At 36.6% G+C, this 21729-nt stretch overlaps 1 protein-coding gene across 1 annotated transcript in view; it reads right to left on the minus strand.

Annotated features, from left to right (window-relative positions):
• LOC149288909 (guanylate cyclase soluble subunit alpha-2-like) overlaps positions 1–21729 on the minus strand; it is an 81980-nt gene that overhangs the window by 41501 nt on the left and 18750 nt on the right. The window contains exons 2-4 of the mRNA XM_089491259.1: positions 21339–21400; positions 9644–9759; positions 6772–7496 (exon numbers count right to left, since the gene is read on the minus strand). Coding sequence (XP_089347385.1) covers positions 6772–7496; positions 9644–9759; positions 21339–21400 — 903 coding nt within the window. The remainder of the gene's footprint in view (positions 1–6771; positions 7497–9643; positions 9760–21338; positions 21401–21729) is intronic.

Genomic DNA, 21729 nt, shown 5'->3' on the forward strand with positions numbered 1-21729 from the left:
TTTTTTTTTTGTACTGATCTATCAGTATAATGACATTATAGTGTTTCTTCAAATAGTTTTTTTCTTTCTTGTTAATTTTTCCACCTAGTGGTGGAAATATAAAAGCACCAATAGCCATAAAATATTCATGGCAGAAGAAAAAGGACAGTTTAAATTAACAAAATGTAATTTGGGCTTTACATTTTTTTTAATGTTTGCATTAGATTGGAATACTGGCCAGGATCCTAGGGCATCGAATAGCACATCATGTTACTCATTGGTATGCCAACAAAACATGGGCAATATTGTGAAGCCATGGCATGGATGATAGATCTATGATTAAGCCCAGTGGGCGAAACACGTAAGTTGAGGACTCAAGAGGAACAATAAAGCTTGTTTGAAATCTTATACCTGTGTACCGTGTACCATTACCTTCTGGTGTGCACTGCAACTATGTGCTCATGCAGCGTTTTTTTCTGCTTAATTTCTCATTATGTTTCTCTTTTTCTTTACCTCATCTCTTTACCTTATCTCTTCCCACTTCTCATTATCTCTCCACTTATCACTATGCCACCTCCTTCTCATTATCTCTCCCCTCTCTCCATATCACTCTCCTTTCTTATCTCTCATTATCTCTTATTTCCTCTTTATCTCAATCTCTCTCCTTTATCCTTATGTCCCCATCTCTCATCCTTCTCCCCTTATTCATTATTATATATTTTGCAGCCCCCCCAGCTTTCCCTTGCCTCTCCCCCAGTCACTCACATATTCCCTGGCACACATTTTTACCCACACTCTGACATTTGCACAGACTTAAACACTCACGCCAACACACATCCACACATACTTACTAACAGGCACTTACACATACACATCAATGCTCACTTATACACCCTTGCTCACAAACAACATTCAATGTGCATGGCTTCAGGTCAAAACCTGCAAGCCTGAGTCACATGAACAAACAGAGAGAGACAGAGAATACCTTGGTCCCATACCAGACCTTCTGATACAGGGGTTATAGGGGATGATGATCAGTCGGGTTTTCTGGAACACAAGAACTGGGTTACACCTGCACTCCAGATGCTGTAAATATGCCCATGATTTGTGACAAAACAAAAAGCGGGCCATATAATGTGGAAGTCAACAGGAGCTCTGGTGTTGCCTGTAATTTACTGAGGGGTATTTGAGACAATACAAGGCAAAACTTGAACAGATAAAAAATAAAAAAAATTTCTCTAAACATTTAATACAAATGAAGCTTTCATTTTCCCCTAAAATAACCTGTATTTTCCTAAATGTTTGGCCCATATGTTTTGTTTATAAACACAGCAAGTGGTAAAGGCAGTGAGCGAGTAGTGTAATTCCAAATTATCATTACTGATGTTTATATACATGCATAGCTAATTATGTTATGATGTTATGATTTTCCAATCAAATGCACGATTAGGAGTTTTCAGTTTTACAGGACCAGTCTGTCACTGTAATTATTGGGATAATTACTTGTTAGATAAACAGTATAATTGGAAATAGCTTGGATTGGGCTACTATATTATGTATATATGAAAGAAAGGCATTGATGCCAGGGGAAGGAATATTAAAATATTGAATTTAATTTGATTCAAAATGATATATCTAATTTTGATTTAATTATTTATCTCTATGAGCAGCTCCTCCACCCCAGCTTTTGCAAGAGATGCTAGGAGAAAATCTCCTGGGGAATAAAATAAAACCTTTCATGTCAATGAACAGCGTATATGAAAGTTGCTCCTTTAGATCTCATGGTTCTCAATTGCAGCCGCTTTAGCTTTTACTCTATAAATGTCAAGTTGAATCAGGTTGGCAGATAAGGTTTGGAGGCCAACTCAACTTAACTTGGATGCAAAGAAAGGCACCTTTCAAATCAACTTAACTATGATCTTGCTTCACATTTAACAATAAGTAAAGCAATTCAACTATTCATTAACAGTTGACTTGAGGACATTTGGTGAAAAAAAGGCTCCAACTTGACCACCTTAGTGAATGTAATATCAACAGAGGCTGGTAGGTTTGACAGCCAACCTGTTCATCTAAACAGTGCTTGTCAGCAACCCAACAGCTTTTGAGTCCAACTCAACAAAACATGATAGAAGATTTAAAATCTGAAGATTCACTTGGACAGCAAATTGCCTTTTAACGAACAGACGAGTTGCTGATCGAGTTGGGTTTTACTGAATGCTGATGAGAATAGTCGAGAGTGCAATTACTTCTATAACTAAACTGACAACTCGTATTTGAGTTTATGGACCGGTGGATATGTGACACAGGTACTGCTTTACATCAAAATATATATTATTGCCATTGGGGTCTGAGAAAAGTTTGTAATAAACATGAACAATAGTAGAACCAGATGTATAATGACCTCTAAGAAAGATAGTATCTAATGTAGTTACGAAAATGCTAATGTTTGTAGTGTAGTTAGGAATACCAGTGTTCCAAAGTAAAGCAATTGGTTGGGAACACCTTGTATTTCTATCTCTGTACATTTCTCTACAAAATCATAATGTATTTAAAAAAAAAAAAATAGAAATGTACATTTTGCTTCTCCTTCCAATGGTCCACCCCATAATATTTTTTTTCTTTCTGGCTGCAACAGAAGTCATTAGTGACAGAGGTGTCAATGTGCATAGAATTTTTAGGTTTCTGAAAGCAACATTTTTGCTGTAAAACACTCTATTAGGGAATGTGCTATTCTTAGCACCGTGGCTTCCTTTGGTAACAGTCTCCTTGGTTACTGTATCCAGTGGTGAAATGGGACATTGCCAATGAACATGTCTATAAGAAGGATAGACACATGGTCAGGCATAAGCCATGGTGAGCTGGGATCAGAGGCTCTCACGTATTTTAAACAGATTCAAAGCTCTCTTTTATTTAGGGTGGCAAATGTGTCACCAGCTTCTTTACTTCTCAGCGTGCAATAAATTGTTGGGGAAGAAAGGCAAATGCTGTCCCTGCCGATAATTCATGCAAAGTCATTTAAAATGCCTTTGTGTGCTAAATGTGATATCTCTTATGAATACAATGCGCCCTGAAAATTTTTATAGTATTTTGATTTAGTATTTAGGAGCTAGAACCTTGTACAGTGGTCATGCATATATATAGTTTTGTTACTTTAGAGAAAACCCTACAATATTACAAACCTTAAAAACAAGCCAACTAGGTATATTTCTCACCCAGTGGAAATTCACATAATATTATAACACCTGGGAACTGGGTTTGACCCTGGATAAAGTATGCCTTCCCTGGATCTCCGGGTCACTTTCCTGTCTCTCATGTGCACTCGCCTGCTTTATCTTCAGACAAGAAAGGGATAGAAATTAGGGTGCAGAATGAAGGGTGCAAACCTAAATCCCACTGTCCCTATTTCCTATATTCTATGAGCTCAGGTTTTTGCTAGGTATGTTCTATAGCAGTCACAATAATGCATCTAGAAACAGTAGAAAATTGATTTATATATTGTATTGGGTTAATAAAATACCTTATTCGGGTTCTAAATGCATTACCCACTTGTGTAAATAGTTATCAATAGTCACAAAGGTCCCCTAAAAAGCCCTGTCCCCTACTCACACCTCTTAAAACAAAAGTATCCCACTTACGCAATTTGGAGTGTATGATTTGGTGTTACATTATGGACCAGAAATTAAACAGATGCTAGATGTTCTTGTCCATTTCTCCTCTAAGTCATAGCCCCCAACACTTCTGGTGCCCAAATCAGACACCTGTGCTGGGAATGAGGCTAGAGGTGGGGAAGGGGTGTGACGGGTCCCAGGATGGGGCATGGCCAATGAAGGACAGCCACTGACTAAACCCAAAGAGCCACCTCGCAAACAGCCTCAGAACTTTGTGAGCTGGCCATGAAGAGGGTCTCCTCATCCAGCCCATGGACCCCACTGCCAGCAAAAGTGGAACAGTAAGGCTGCTACATGCTATAATGCCCAACATTTGTGATTATCTTGCAATAAAAAACATAATTCCTATTACTGTTGAACGCCCAAACCCTGGAAACCCTCAATCTATTATAGGATTTTTTGCATACCACACTGTTGGGTGCAATTAAATGTCTTGTTTAAATGGAACAGCACCTTTATATAATACAAAACAAATTTTGGCTGAAGTGAGTGTTAAAAATTCTTGGGAGCCACATGCAGGGTGAGGATAAAGCTCAATAAAGAGGATACGCAGGAGGAAAAAGAAAAAGAAGGGATGTGAACATTTAAATAAGTAAAGGGACTCAACAACAGAGAAGTATACTTTAAAGGAGGACAAATGTAAGGGTGGGAGATCATGATCATGAACTACAGGGTCAGAGGCTTAGATGTAACATATAGATGCTTTACTTTACTTCGAAGGCAGGGATAAATGGAACAGCCTCTCATTTGAAGTGTTAGAGATAAATTCAGAGACAGGATTTAAACATGCAAGATGGTTATAAAGCTATCCTAGACATAAGACAAGACCAAGGACTGAATAAGGTTTGAGGTTTCAACAGTAGGAAAAAACGGTCAGACTCGCTGAATGCTTGGTTGAATCTGCTGTCAAATCCTGTGTTTATCTGTTAATCTCTGAATACAGAGGGGGCTGCCAAATTTGCAACCATTAAAACATCCTTTTAACCCACAGAGCATGCATTTGGTTTGAGCAAAGACATTTTCTAAAGGTTAAACTGTTCTGTACTGGAACAATTTTCTCTCTAATTTGATACTATATTGAAGTCCATCTTCTCATTATATTCAGCTAGTGGCTTAAGTCATTAATGCACCCAAAGCTTCTATTCAGTCAAGGGAAGACTGATCTTTGTAATATAACAAAGGACCATTGAATGATAGGAAATTGTAAACCTTCCAAAGAATGATCAGCAGCACAGAGTCGATAACAATCTAACATCATTTTGGACATGATTTTTCTTCTAGTTTCAAATATACAAAATACAATAACTAAGAAACTGGCTTCTAGTTTATACTTTCATTCAATTAATTACTTAAAAATTACAGGAACATTAAAATATCATCATCACAACTGCAGGTGAAGGTTATTTCTGAATGTATCTTTTATCTCAAGATGTCTACCATCATACCAGAGGAAACTAAGCAATTAAGCAATCCATTAATAAGCAATTATATTTCCTCTTCTGAAATATCAATGTTGTAGATGTATTTAAAAAAACTCAAAAATTGAGGATCATTAGCCTTTAAAGGAACAAAAGATGATGAAGGTACATTAAGCGAGGAAATCTAATTATACATTTTTTGTTTGAAATGTAAAATTATTAATGTTAAGAAACAGAGAAAGCTTTCTTCTGCTACTATGGCAATAGAGTATATATTGGTGCTTTTAAAGAAGAGGAATGGCCAGAGCGGGCCATGGCCCCCTTACATAATCTTCTGCCCCCCACGTGCCCCCCCAACTAAAACATCCACAACTGCCTGCCTGTGCTGATCTCCCTCTAAGCAGCCCAAAAAAAAGGAGCACGAGACCCTCTGTCCCCCTGCTCCCCCATGAAGCACGCCAGCTATTGATACTGATTGCCTGGAAATGACATCATATCCTGGCACTCAGCACTGAAGCCAGAGCACTGAGACAGAGCAGTGATACAGAGGTCTGTATGAACTGACCTCCCACCGCACAACTTAAGAAAAGTAATTGAAGGGGAGAGATAGATAGTAAGAAAGAGGATAATGAGAAATATGAGAGATTGGAAAAAGGTGGAGCTATAACAAGGAAAAGTAGAGATAGGGAGAAAAGAGAAACGCAATGAGAAGAAGCAGAGATGGGGGCAAAGAAAAAAAGAGATATAAAAAAGAGGAGGAGGAGGAATATAGAGAAAGATGAGGAGAAAAGGAGAGAGATAATTTGAAAAGGGGGAGATAATGAAAAAGGGGAGGATTTTAAAAGAAGGAGAGATAAAGAGAAATGGAAGAGAAGAGGTGAAAGAGGAGGGAGATATAATGAGAAAGGGGTATCAAAGACAAGGGAGATAAAAAAAAGAAAAAGCAAGGGGGAAAGGGGGAGATAAAGAGAAAGCATGAGAGAAAGAGGAGAAACACAAGAGACATATAGAGAAGGGAGAGAGAGATGAAGAGAAAGGGTGGAGGATTAAAAGAACAAAGAGGTAAAAAGAAAGAGGACAGATAAAGAGAAAAGGGTGAGATTCAGAGACTTAGGATAGAGAGAAAAGAAAAGGGGAGGCATAAAAAGAAAAGAGAGAGCTAGTGAGGGGAATGAGAAAGGGAAAAGGAGTTTTCCAGTATCCCTTAAAACATATTTTTATAATTGTTGGCCCAACAAAAGGTATTAACTTAGACTTAAACTCCATTCTCTATTAGACTAGTTTCTCTCTATTTTCCTTGCTACTACTACTAACACATTTAAACCTTTATTTGGAAAAGGAATCAAAATGATCATAATATCATATTTGTATAAGCAACTCAGATGTAAATATATGCGTCTAGTAGAGGGTATAGTAGTTACCCCCAAATCTGGGTAGACCAGGAGGCACTTTTAACACTTTCCTACTAGCCACTCTTCTCCAGACCATGCCAAATACTCAGACAAAAATGCAAGCAAATCATTATTTTTACTTTATAATATGCATTCCATATGAATCATTGTCATATACTTGTTAGCGTTCTAAATTAAAACCCTGCTTAGGAAAGTAAGTGGGGCAAGATTTAATACATGTCAGCGTAAAGCTCCTTTCCCAATTGTGAATTGTTCAAATAAAATGACACGTTACTGTGCTTCAAAAACTCTTACCTTGTCTTTATTTTCAAGACTGGATGTATCAATTTTATTCCGAATGACAAAAGGAGTCGACTGTCTCAAGAGAACATGTTCAAAGGTACAGCTGATTTTCGGAGACACTATTTCAAAACTGTCATGGAACTTCATAGCTTTGTGAACTTCACACTTTATCAGCTTCCTAAGTCCTTCCCCAAGCTGGAGGATTAACATACTTGGGTCAAACATCAGATGAAAAGGGAATGCTCTACAGAACGTGCTGATGCTTATCCTCAAGTCTGATGGTATCTGGGATGATCTATGCTGAGGTACTTTTGTGATGTTTGTATTATCACTTTCTTTAATTTGAAATGTTAGGGAGTTGCAGTTACCTGTGCTTACTATTTCAGAACACAGCTTTTCGTTTGCGTTGTTTATTTGTTCTACTTCGACTTTTAGCTGGTAGATCTTCTTTCCTGCTGCTTTTATCATACCAAGCATAGCAAATCCTACTACAGGATGAAGGTGGAAGCAACTGAGCAGAAGACTCCCATCGGCAAGCTCTTTGCATAGGAAAGAGGGGGATTCAAGGGTCACCTGTCTTCCAATGGAAGTCCTAATGTGTTCCAGCAATGCATCAAAGCCATTGAAGAAGTCATGCAGGGTTCCACCCACAGCGCGAAGAACTCTTTCATTCTCCTCGAAACAAATACTGAAAAATTCCTCTCCAAATCGCTCTTGTAATTCTTCAAATTTCAACCCTGAAATGATTAAACGTTCCTCAATTTATCACTATAATGTATAAACAATAAAAAGGGTATCAAATTAAATTATATCATATTTAGCACCATGTCACTGAAAACAATAAACATAAATATTTATATATAAAATAATGTGTAAATAAATGTAGTATTTAGTATAAGGTCATGAATTATTTTACACTGGTCACATAGGACTATTCTTCTGTGGTTTATATCAGTGTTGTCACTATAACCCTTTAGTTGATGGTAGTCAAGATACAACGCATTTCCACATATTGTGACAACTTTTAGCTGAGGGTCATAAATGTCACGTTAAGGGATCTTAAGCCCAGTCTTCTAGGGAAAGACGGCTCATAAACAGAAAGCTAAAGCCAAACCATTCATCGTGTCACATTGTCTTATAGTACAAAAGCATAAAAGCTTGAAAAAACATATTTTTCACCATCATTTTATATGCCAAATGAAATAATAGTAAACAAATATTTTTTCATAAAAACTAACCCCACTACATACAAACAACGCACTGTATATTGGAGAGGTTGGTATCCACGATTGTTCTAATCAGATACAAATGATTATTGTATTGATTAAAAAGCATTTTTTTTTTCAAATTGTTATTCCTTTACCGTATACTAAAATATATCTTAGGTTATAGCAAAAGGTTTAAATGAAAAATGCATGCTACATTAAAATAAATTAAAAGAATCAAAAACTATTTTGAAAAACAAAATTATCCTTAATATAAGCGCAAACTTGTAAATACTGAATCCCTACAGAAAGGAATGAAAGGTGTCATGCTGATTTCCACCCTATGCATATTCAATATGCCATATGATATAATCAAAAGTCTCACTGGACCTTTTGCTTTTGAAGTGCCTTAAATTGCTATTTTAGATTCCAGCAGCTGAACAGGCAACCTGTTTCAAAGAGATTAACACTTTGTCGCTAAATTGGACAAAAACAGGCAAATCAGCCACGCTCCATCATCTGTACCTTATTCTATAGAGATAGTGCTTACATGTAGTATATGGAGCTAGTCGAAATATTATTATTATTATTTTTTTTTTCCATTTAGTTTTTATTATTATTATTATTCTATTAACATGTTTTTTCACTCTTGGGGAAAAAAATTAAAGGTTGCAGAGAGCAGAGTTCATTCAGTATCCATGTTTGTTGTAGATGAGAAAATGACCAAAACACTCTTAGAATCATATATGGATTGCTATTATGTTGGAGTGTTTTATCACTTATTTATAGTTGGGGTTTTTTTGCTGTGCATTGTGTTATTTACTATAACTATGAACTGTTATGTATGTGACTTTGCTAAAGTTCCAAGTTTTAAATCCCATATGCTTGATTTTCAGACTGTGATTTTACACAACCAGTCGTTCTTTTTGTTATAATAAAGCACCATCATATCTATAGGCTTAGTGAACCCAATCCACAGTCAGTTCTCCCGTGTTGAGCAACTGAGATGGGTCGTCACTGAAGTCAGTGTAGATTTTACATGGAATAAACCAAAGTCATTGGTAATGCCATTGCTTTATTGCCATATTTCTTACTGAATTAATGCTGAAGGTGTAACACTGTACTAAATGTAACACTTTTATAATTAAACGCCCCATTAGAAACATAATGGTAATAATAGTATAGTTGAATGGCCAAACATTTCCACAATAATTTTTTAATCGCATAAAAGACCTGCCATTTTATTATTTCCTCTGAAGAATCACATAAAATCAAAACAGAAACTTTTAAGAAGCTTTTTCAGTGTATATGGCATCATCCTATCAGTGACTGCTGCCTTTGTGTCGCATGGTAATTAAATGTTTCCAATAATAAATACGGACGAAGCAAATATTACATGATTAAAGAATGGTAAGAGTAGTTTAAGAATTATCTGCATTTAGTAGCAAGAAGTGTTAGATTAAGAAAAGTATATATCATGCTATGTTTTGTGTAAAACAACGTGGCTACATTGACAGAACTATTATAACAACCAACACAATGGTAATGGCGACCATAAATTTAAATGAGTATGTAGAAAATTGGACGTTCGTTTCTACTGTATTAGTTTATTTTAATATAGAAATAACATAGAAAGATAATTCTATAATAGCCACTTAAAAAGATATAAAAATACAAACCAAGGATATTAGCTGTACACTGCAAAATCCCTGAAACATCTTCGCCGTCTTCAGTATTATCACCATACGAACATCTGAGTGACGCATTGTGCAGATTCCTTTCTGCATCCCTGCACCTTAAAGAAAGAAAATATTACATGTAGGAAGGCATTAACATCCTACTATTTACAATAACATAGTATTTACCCTAACGTCCAATGAAACTGTGAGCAAATTTGATATATTTGTGAAGTGCATCAGAGATTAAGGATCCACCACTCAAGGTTCTGCCGAATATTTTTGTAATACTTACCTTAATTTGTAGGAATCTGTAGTCACCTAGAATGCCTTTCTAGTTTGTGAATAAGCAGAACTCATGTATTTTGCCTCTGCTATCCTTTTTTTCCTACTAAGCATTTGTAATTTATCACAAGGACAAGGGCTGAACTTACAATGCACAAATGGAGAGGGAGCATACAAGATTAGACTTTAAATGTATCTCTTGGAGCAGGGAGACCAATGGTCTTCCCAGCCCAAGTTCCACCGTCAGAAGTTAAACGTCTGTACAAGCTCGTACGTTTTGGCACCAGGATCTTAAAAGTCCTTACGAGCGACTCTATTGGTCGCCAGCACAGGGCTCGTCTGACATTAACCAATGAAGTGCAGCTGCACTTCATTGGTTGATGCAGAGGAGGCCCCTGCCAGTGACCAATGGAGTTGCTCGTACGGACCTTTAAAATCCTGGCGCCAAAGCTGCCATGTACTGCGTTAGCCCCATATTAACCCCTTCAAAAAAAACAAATCAACATGAAGAATGTACATGAATATTCACCCAAACCAAACACAGGAACAGGCGAATATTCGTGGAATACGAAGATTTTTTTGCTCCACGAAGAGTTGGCCAGTGCCCAAGTCTAATATATATAAGCACTGTGCTAGCACTTAGCCCTTATACACTTATGTAAAGCACAGGATTACATGCACAATACATTTACCTGTAGGAGCATGTTGCCTTATTTAGGTCTTTTTTCCCTTAAGTTTTAGTTTCATGGTTAATTGCAGTGCACACTTTCCACATGGTTTTGGCTTTCCGTAGTTTGTTAGGGGGCGATGACCTGGTAAGAGTATTTAAAGAAACTATTTTCTAAGAGGAAGGTTATCTTGATACAAGTTCTAATCCAGGACTGAAACATTGATTTTCCGTATCTGCATATCTTATTAAAGTAAGTCTTTTGGATTTGGAAGACCCGTGCCTGCCTACTGTGCAAAAGTTTGGGGTCACTTAGAAATGTTCTTGCTTTTGAAAGAAAAGGAAATTGTGTCCATTTAAAAGAACAAACAAACAGCAAATGGATCAGAAATACAGCGCAGATGTTGCTAATGTTGTAAATGATTATTGTAGCTGGAAACAGTTGATTTTAATGGAATATATTCATAGGCATACAGAGGCCCTTTATCAATCCTATCACTCCTGTGTGGCATGTTGTGTTAGCTAAGTTTAAGGTTAAAAGGTTATCTGGTCAATAGAAAAGCTCTTTGCAACTATATTAATTCTAGGAAAAACAGCTAATTAACACCATCATTTTGAATGGTAGTGTACATTTATATTTGAACAGAGTAACCTACAATTGTAGAATATTATTTATTATTATTATTATTATTATTATATTCATTTATTTTCCTTATTTTTGTATCAAGAAAAATGGTATGGTGCGGTTGATAGAGGTACCTTAACCCCTTCAATCCCAGGGGTTTTTGGTACCTCAAAGCCCAGAGCAATTTTGCCATTTTTGGGGTATGTCGGTTTAGCGATGATTCTCTTTTCCTGTGAGTAGTGCACCCATATATAAACTATATATTGTTTTTTCAAGGAGAGATAGAGCTTTTGTTTGATACCATAGTTGGATGATTAGCTGAAAATTTAGAATGAGAAATTTAGTAAAAACTAGCGAAGATTAGAAAAATAAACTAATTTTTTTTTTTACATTTTCCCTCTGAATCCTCACAAAATTAGGTAAAGTGATGAAAAATCCCCTCCAAGTTTATTAATTCAGGTGTCCTGATTTCAGAAATACCTAATTTATATAGATTTTCCAGACTTTCCTAGCACCAGGGAGCATACTATTAGGTATACAATTTTGTATAATTTTTATGCCTATGGCTTAACGGGTTTGGGGGTTGTGAACGGGGGCAGGAGGGTTATACTGGCTAGATGTTATGCTAGGGCAATGGGAAGTAAGGTTTTTTAATAATTTTTTAATAATCTTTTTTTATATATATATATTTTTAAATTTTTTTTAATTTTAATATTTTTACATTTTTTTTTTTATTTTTTATATATTATTTTTACACAGAAATGGTTAGAGGTCCTCCTAGGGACCTCCTGAACATGTCGATGATGTCACAATGACATCACAGCTCACATTATATATTTTTTTTTTTTATCATTTATATTATTATTTTAATGATTTTTTTAATATTATTTTTTAAACGGACTAACGTTTTTTTTTTTCTGCTTTTCTCTTTCAGGACGGGAGGGGGAGTGAGAGAGATGGTTTCTCACTCCCCTCCCCGCGATCCCCCTGCACCGATCACACTGTGATCTCTATGCAGGTCCTCACAGACCTGCATAGAGATCGCAGCGTCTCTGTGCCTCATCGGAGGGCAGGATATCCCCGCAGGGGATATCCTGCCCTCCGATGACCTTCCGGGTTACGTCAGCAGTGACGCAACCCGGAAGAGAATGCCCGATCACACGTTTGCAACTGCGCGATCGCGCAATCGGGCACTTTCAACTGTAACAGCTTACCGGCTTTCATGCCGGAAGCTGTTACGGGAGATCGGGCAGCAGAAAGCAGATGTGTCCCTGACGCTGCACGAAGGGCTGGACGTACCGGGACGTCCATAGGGGTTTCTTAGTGGGCGTTTTTTGGACGTCCCGGTACGTCTATAGGGGATTGAAGGGGTTAAAATAAAATGTTGTTTCCAAGAACTGTAAAAATAATTGTATACCGCATCAGTTTAACAAACACATACAACTGTATAATGATTCACAATTCAAAACACTGTTTCTAACGTAATGGCCCAATAATGATTATTTTTCATTGTCCATTCGGAAGGTATACATGTTTCAAGTAACAATATGATGTTAGTACACAATGTCATAGTCACAGAAGAAAACTTAGTCAAGCAGTTGACAGTCTGATTAAGATCTTTGCTATCCTAGAGATTGGAAAGACATCGTCAACCAATCTTTTTCTACTCAAGTTGATTGAATGTGAAAATTAATGTTTTCACTCTTCTGTGATCTTTTATTTTCCCACTCAAGTCTCTAAAATGATTTTTTTTTGTCTGATATGGTTTGTCAATTTACTTCTAGTAGGCTTTAACTCTCCATGTCTCTCCCTATGTAAAAAGATTATAGCTCAATGCAGTAAGTCGACTGTACAGATATAACTCAATTTTGTAGGTCATCGAATGTACAAATCGTTATAATCTTTCCATTTGTGATGATTTAATTACATTTGTAATAAAACACAGATGAGCCGTTCTTACCCTCCTGCTAGTGCATATTTGTGTGTAGAATTATATTATTTAACATAATATGTTTAGAGCAAGGAAACTTCTCAGTGAGTCACAGTTTACCTACATTCTGATTCATTTTGTTAACCACGAGGATTCATGTACAATTCCTGGCATACACAATGTGCATGAATCTCATAGGGTGAATAAATACTGTACATACATAGACAATGTATGTTTATAGTTAAATTATATTTGTAAATATATATGCTTGACTCTGAGTCTCAGGGTTTTTCTTCCAATCTCAGGGTCTCAGGGTGAAGGGACAAAACCTCAGGTTCACACAGTCTGACTCCTTCATACTATACATTGAGCTAATAATATCCAAGACTGTATGTAATGGTTAATATCCCTGCCTGAATGCAGGTGACTCAATTAAGTTTATTTTTAAATAATGACAAGTCACTTTTGCCATATGAACAGGTATTAGAGCCATTTGGATAACACGTGACATTTCACTACAAAGAATATGCATGATGGTTCATTAAAGGATTAATATTTAAAGTCTCAGGCCAGCTCATTTAAATATATATGAACTGAAGGGACAGCTGGGAGAGAAACTTGTTGATTATCAATGACCATTACACCTGGTATGCTTAGGCTAACCCAACCAAAGGTCCGAAAGCTGCTACCGTGGCCACTATGGCCTTCCTAATGTACTGATGTACACTATGGCCTTCCTAATGTACTGATGGAGTGAGTCCAGTTTTACGCTCTCCGCATGTGAAGAAATTGAGAGAAAGTATGAAGAGGGCCTATGAACTTGCGGAACTAGCCACAGCTAAACTCAACAAAAACAACAAAAGAAGATAAGAGAGCAAAGTGAGATTCAAAGAAAATTAGACAGAAAGTAATTCTCAGGAATTTAGGAGAACCTGGAAAATTCAAGTTAGCTGAACAGATGGCAATATGTTGTAAGTGGCTTCCAAAATTCCTGGAATACCAGGCCTGAGGGTCAGATCAAAGCTTGGCAAAGAAATCATACTTGTGGGCTACAGTGATGATAACGTTCTACAAGATTCTAGGATTCTGAATTATAATGGAAATGTTCCTTCAACCAATGTTCTGTATTCTGACTCTGGGGAAGGAACCAGTTTACCCCTCTTAGAGAAAATACTCTAGAGGAAGCTCCTCTTTGGGGGTCACTTGGCTGTTTTCAGGGAAAGCAAGGAAATTTGCAGCTGTAATAAAGTTATTTCAAAATGGTTTTCTAATGATCATTTGGACTTTTAAACTTGTGCCAAAGGAACACAGGGGTGATGGTTGCCAATAAAGAGCCTTTGTAGGCCTTGCACATATTCCATTAAAAGTCATCAGTTTCCGCTTACATTAGTCAATTACAACATTAACAATGTCTAAACTGTATTTCTGATCTATTTGATGTTATTTTAATGGACAAAATGTGTTTTTCTTTGAATAAGCTATCCATCAGATACTTCCACTGGATTGAAAAAAGAAGTACTCCACAAACTTATGGATACAGTTTCAGCAATTGTATGAGTTACCAAAGCATAGCCAAAGAAGTTCCTTTTCTGGTGAAAGCTGAAAAACAGTGGCTAATACATTACACATGTTTTTTTAACCATCTAATTTAATTATATATATATATATATATATATATATATATATATATATATATGATTTCATCTATCATCATTCTATCTGGTTTGATTTCTGCTTCAGTATCTGAAATGTCTGAGTCTGGTAAGCATATATTAATATACATTATTTAGATGGTGAGTGCTTTATTTTTTCTTTCTATAAAGGGAAGTACATCCATATAATGAGCTTCTCGGCCTCCCATCTTAATACGGAATTGGTAGCCTTCAGTTGATTAATCTTAAGGTACTTGGTCAGCTGGGTGTTCATTTTCTGTGTTACCTGTGGAGATTGAAGCAGTGCTTCATTAGTTTCCCACCTGGAAGGAAGATTAAAAATGATCAAACATCATAATTTATGTCTGACCATGGCATAATCCAGACAGGAACATAATTGTATCCTGGCTGAATCTGCAGGATATTGAAGGCTCATAGTTACTAAAGCTGATACTTAATACGTTTCTTCAAATGGCCAGTAATACATACAATTTAATGTTTATATGCAATATCCTTGGTTTTTTTTTCTCCAAGAACAGAAAGAATGTATAATTAGAATGAGGAAAATGTTTGGGTCTCTATAAAGCATATGTTAAAAGTAAAAAGCATACTGTCATATACAGTACCTGTTCTATAACAAAAATGTATACCTTCTCTGTTGATTCCTACGCCCTACTCAACAGCTCTCTAGCCGATGACATTAATAAGAAGCTAGAATATCAGATGTTGGAGTGCAAGCCATTACTAAATGTGTCTGGTGTCATATATATATATATATATATATATATATATATATATGTAATTTCAGATTATTCGCAATTATATGTTAAAGTTTTATGCACATGACATCATCATTTTTCTTTTTGTGTATACATTATCAGTATTGCCTTGTTTGTGAGAATTATGTCTCTGCCACCTACCTATAAAATATAGAAAAAAGTTGTGGTCAGTAATCTGTAATATGTACTTCAAAGTTGCCTTTTATGACAGACACTGTGTTAGTACTCAACTCTTGCATATACCGATAGGTCAAAATTGTCTAAGTGGACATCCAGGTCTCATCATGAGGCTTCATGCCTGTTTTTGCAATAAACCTGACTTGAATATACAGGTTTTTACATAAAAAATGACTACAGTTGATTTTAATTGCCCTGAAGTTTGTTCTTGACTGGATTTACAGCAGCCCAGCTAGGTGGTAACCCTAAGACTGGCTAAAGTTGTGGTAAACGTTGTGGTCTATTGACTAAAGATTGAGTTAAATAAAATTTGTCTCTGAGGCCAACTAAATTGGCTTAAAAGGAGCAACTCGAGGATTAACTAAAATCAACCTTACCAACAACTTGAAAACATTTCTATTCGGCTTATGAATGTGACTGGTACCTTCACAGCTTCTAGGTGCACATATACATCCTTCAAATTTAGAATTTCAAACCTAGCCTTTTGGTGTATAAATGAATTCCTCTACAAGCTGTAGAGTATTTTCATGTTAGGTAAAACCTTTTAGCCCTGAAACTTGACTGACAACCAAAAATATGTAATATACATCATAAAAAGTAATAGTAAGTAAACCTGCCCCATAATGGATTAGAATAATTATTATCATACTTAGTTCTGTTGGAACATTGTGTGTTGGCTCAGAAAAAAAAAAGTTTCTTTCAAAAATCAGGAGTTCTTTAGTTAACATTAAAATACCAGCTATTCCTTCGGCGGCACGATTCTCAAAGAATGTCACTACCAGTAGTGACATAATATTCTATGCGAAATCCTGGTGTCCGTATTAGTGGTTTTTACTGTCATTCACCGGCTCAAGAACTGGAAGGTCACCAAAAGCCTTCAGGCCAAAGATTAGGCCTGAAGGACTAATACTAAAAATAGATTAGTAGAGGAAATAAATTCTACTAAATGAGACATTCACATGCTGCAAGGTAGAGCACGACCCACGTTTTGTAAATTTCCAGATAAAATTGTAAATTTAGGACCACGACCACCAAACATCTCAGTCTGACACCTTTTGGCTTCTGTTTATTTGAAATATACAGCATAAACATATATATAGGTCTGCGTTAAGGTAGTGTTCCTGTACAAACACATTTCGTCCATACAAAGTTCTCATTATTATTTAGTAAAAGATTAATAAATGGTATTTCCATTCAGCTGCTAAGCGGTAAAGAGGAATTATGTAGAACTTTATTCTCTTCCCTCTGCCTTGATGAACAAAATGATATTTTGCAGAGAATGCATAAAATTGTTAAGTAACCTGGTGTTTACGTGATTTGTTCTTATCTCATTGTATCAGTGGGGAAGCCTTCTGCTGCATAGTGGTAGAACATCTGTTTAATATTAAACGTGTTTTGTATGTTTTGTAGCCAAAATAAAAAAGGGGAAAAAAATTACTCCTCTGTAATTGCAGTGGTAATAAGGCAATGGTTCAATTAAGAACTCTTGAATGGTATAACAGAACTTGTGGTAAATGCTGCAGCAGACACCCAACGCTCAAACAGATAACATTTATTTTAGATAATATTCGCCCACATCTCCGCAGACATAACTTAGCAGCAACTTCATGTGAAAGCAAAATGGCATCTCTTGTGGCGACGTCCTCTCCTCCGATTGGAGGATCGGGGAGATGACGTCACTGGAAGCACAGCCATATTGCCCTTAGTTCTCCTGGTTTTAAGCTCACAATATGTATTACTGTACTATTGAATAAAAATGTCTAGATTTTTACTCTGAGAGTTGAGTGTGTGGATGAAACTGGTGTTTGAAAGTAGCGGGGTCAGGCTGCTCACTTCTTACATGCAGTACAAGATGTTAACTGTTAGTGACTGACAACCACTGCTTAAAATGGAATAGCTTCCCTTTGGATTGGGTAAGGCAGGGGTCAGATCCTTTATGCCACATAACCCCTGCCTGTGCTACCTCTGCCCCCCTAATCAGCCTGCCTGTCCCATCTCTCCCCCCTAATCAGCTTGCCTGTGTCATTTCTGCCCCTAAACACTAACTTACTACTAACTTAGTAACTTTCTTCATTCACCCGCTAAGTAACATTCATTCACCCACTCAACCATTCACTCTCCCGCATCTCGATTGCTGATTTCCCTGGTCCGGGGGCCGGCCGTGCAGACATCTATGCAGCCCGACGCCCGCCTAATGTGCGCCCACGCCCTTTATGAGGAAACTCTTTTCCCGCACAGGTTCCCGCTCCCCTAGGTCACAGAAATTTAAGAGGTATTTTTTTTGACAATCTGGACTTTAAATTGGGCCTGACACTATTCCCAAGTTCTGCATTTTATGGTTCTATACAGCATATAAACCTATATTATGTCGTTTATATATGTATTAGAAATCCATCATTTTACTCTAATGGGACCAGCCATCTTAACTTCATGCACTCAGGATCTGGATGAAAAATGTTTTCCCATTAACTTATCCCTCCTCGGTTGTTACTGAATGTTGTTGATTGGTTCAGGTAGCCTTTGTAAGGATGGGTAATGAGAACGAAAAGATAGAGAATTTAACAGACCATGCTGTCCCAGTCACTCAAAATATCTCAAAATATCTAAAAAAAACAATTTAACTATTTGGTTAAAAATAGGCCAAATAGTTTTACCTCTGACAAAAGTCGTAGCAGTGACAGAAACCTTTTGTGACTCTTGAGACAACCTGGAAGATTGTAAATGTGACTTTTATTTTATTTTGTTTTATATTGGTCCCACGAAACCCCTGGGGCTTTCGGGTTTCATCAGAAAAAATGTTTCAGTTTTGTGAATTATTTTTTAAATTGAAAGTACCGGGGAACTCTGTTTCTGTTCTTTAATAAAGTTGGTCTTGGTCCAGCAATGCTTATTTACACAAACAGCTCATGCCACGGATAGCAAGCCTTTCAACTAATAAGTCCACCGAGCAGCAGGTGCAGGTGTCCTTGTCTGATCCGGGGGGTATTTGCTATGTCTCTCCTGTGATAAGCTGTTATTTGAAGGTCTCACACTGGGTGGGTAAAACTACAAATGTATTAATTCAATACCAGCTGGGCGCCTCATTATGTATTCTGTTTCAAATTGTAGAGTTATTTTTTGTGGATACAAAGCGATTAACAAGCGGCAACAGAAAAAAACCCGAAATATTGCATATAAGAATTTGACATTGACAGCACAATAATCATACCAGACACGCTTGTGGGTTTCGGTAGTAATACTTCAAAGCTGCGCGATAGGATGACATTGCCACAAGGGGATTTCTCACCTTTTTCCATTTAAAACAGAAAACATGATACCTTAAAAACCCGGTCCTGTTGTAAAGAGCTCAGCGTTTAGCTTTTTAAAAGCACTCTTCTTTGACGTTTAAATGTAAAGTTATTTTATTAGTAATTTTTATAGTTTGCACTTTTAACTGTTAAGAAAACAACAGTTTATTTCCATGTTTACAAAGGCAAAGCTCTGGCTGATTATTTTTTAATGTAATTAATATGTTTTGGCTGATAATGTTAGTTCCCATACATCAATATCCAGTATTAAATAATGAACAGCTAAGGCATACTGCAATGATATATGAGGGTAATTACATTCAAGAGTGCGCTGCTATGTGTGTACGTTGCATATCAATTTTAGCTGACCTTCATATTTATCTCACCGTCATGCACTCTCTGTTAAAGGGGCAGTCACACCAATATTTCTCTACAGATCAGTGAAGCAAATGAAGTTTGCTTTCTGTCTATTCATCTAGCTGAAATTCTAGTGGCCTTTTAGTGATAACTGCTAACCAGACCATTGCCGGCAATAACAACTAATGTTTTTTCTGTTTCCGCAGGGTTCACAATAAATATGGCACCAGCATACCCTCAGCAACATCGACATACCTGGGAGCTGCAGGTATCACCCATAGTCTCCAGGTGCTGTTAGTTTCTCGAGGCAAAATAATGACATTTGGCCAAAATTAGATAGGACTGGCCATATTTGGGGTACTTTGATGCTGTGACGGGCTAAGCGATTTATGGCTCTATAGTGTGACGGAATCCCCGATCTTTATGCCTTAGGTGTTTTTTGAATGGCATACACTGAATTCTTACTTTGTTTTGTATTTTACTTTTTTTTATAACCCAACAATAAAACGCATATGATCTTTAAAATGTAGGTTATGTAGGAAAGGATTTAAGTTTAAATAACTAAATAAATAAATGAACATATCTGTATATTTCACCGATTAAAGTAAATTCGTGAAGTGGTAAAGTCATCTAAGGCAACAAAGAAGGATGTAAGATTAGGATGTTTAAAGATTTTTCCATTCAGTTACCTGCCCTGCAATATCCAAGGGTATAATGTATGTTCTATAAACGTTTGCATTTTTGACCACTTAACTGCTATATTTTGTATAAGTCAAAGTTTTGTTTCTCAATGATGCTGAGAAAGTAGCATGTTATTTAGTTGTAACATGCTGCTTTCTCTGGACTTCACAGTCGTCTTGCCCTTTAAATGAATGGCATTATTTTCATCTATATCAGGGCCGTCTTTTTCTTGATCTCCTCTCTCATCATGTAGCCAAACCAATTGCTACTCTCTTCTGGCGCACGGAGAAAAAGTTGATCTCTCACCATCTTTTCTCAGTTCTCATGCTGACAGCTGCACCAATTGCATTATTTTGAGAATATCTCACAGGTATCCTTAAAGTTAAGGACCTAGCTTGGCTTCATCGACCATACGCTTGTTTTGGCCAATGGTTGCAAATATACTGGTACATAAAAACATTGCTGTTAATCTGAAATACAGCAGAGTCTTGGCAAGGGACAAACAATTACCATCATTCCAATGTCACTTTTGGACACCAGATTGTGTAAAGCCTTGTTCTTCTCTGCCTATAATATGTGGTTGATGCTATGATGTCATGCCCTGCTCTGCCCACAATAGATGGTGAGAGTTATAACATCATATAATATCATAAACCAAATGTCGCATTGTCTGCTTTTTTCCAGCATACACAATACCTGAAATGGCAATAAACAGGACATTTACCAGGACAATTGACAGCCAGGATATAAGCCAAGTTGTAAGGACTTTAATAGTAAAATTCAGGACTATTAGCGACCAAGATGGCCAAGATGGCCCACAATGCAACAAACGAGTCTGATTGGATACACAAAGCTATTTTTTCTTTTATTCGCCTGAATCTTCCATGACATTCATGGTTTATTAACACCTTAAAAAAGCATCTGCTTTGAACATCCTGATGCCTTAAAATAATCTACAGTTCTGAAAAGCATAACAATAGATATAATTTATACCTTTAAAACGGTTTAGACAGAATATAAAATATCTTCCATTGCTGTAATGTCTCACCAAAAAACTTCAGAATTATTGAAAGTATATTATTAAATCTTTCAATCATTGAATATATTTTTGCCTTGTTATTTTATTCTTTCATAGTATGAATTATAGTTTATAAATTATAGGTCCAGCCATTTTTGCTTGTGAAAGTTTTAAACCCGAACATTCCACAATATAACAAAATACAATTCACTTTTAGAATAATATTAAGTGTGGTCTTACCCAATTACTTGAGGCTCATAGCGCTGCAGTGTTCTCTGTAAGGTCTGCTTTATTGTCTGAGGCTGTGAAATAGAAAAAAAGAAATTGTCTAATACTAAAGATTTTTTTGCATAGGTGTTTCCAATTAACAAATAACTCTATCATGACAACAAAATAAAAACAGGCCATCTCTTTTATTATAAAACTTAAAGCTGCACCATAGAACCAACAATTCTACTTTAAAATAACACGTTTTGAACAATTAGCATAGCCGTACATTTTTGGTGCCCTGGACTATGCTACCAGAACTTCCCCGGTTTCCTTCATCCTCTGAGTTGGCAGTAGTGTAGCCTCCAAGGCCACCTGCACCACCACCAGTGAGTGGAACTTCTCTTGTGAAGCTTGGCACCAG

This window comes from Sceloporus occidentalis, unplaced genomic scaffold, assembly GCF_023333645.1.
Source record: "Sceloporus occidentalis isolate IW3139 unplaced genomic scaffold, rSceOcc1.0.p SCAF_49, whole genome shotgun sequence".
In the NCBI taxonomy this organism is placed as follows: Eukaryota; Metazoa; Chordata; class Lepidosauria; order Squamata; family Phrynosomatidae; genus Sceloporus; species Sceloporus occidentalis.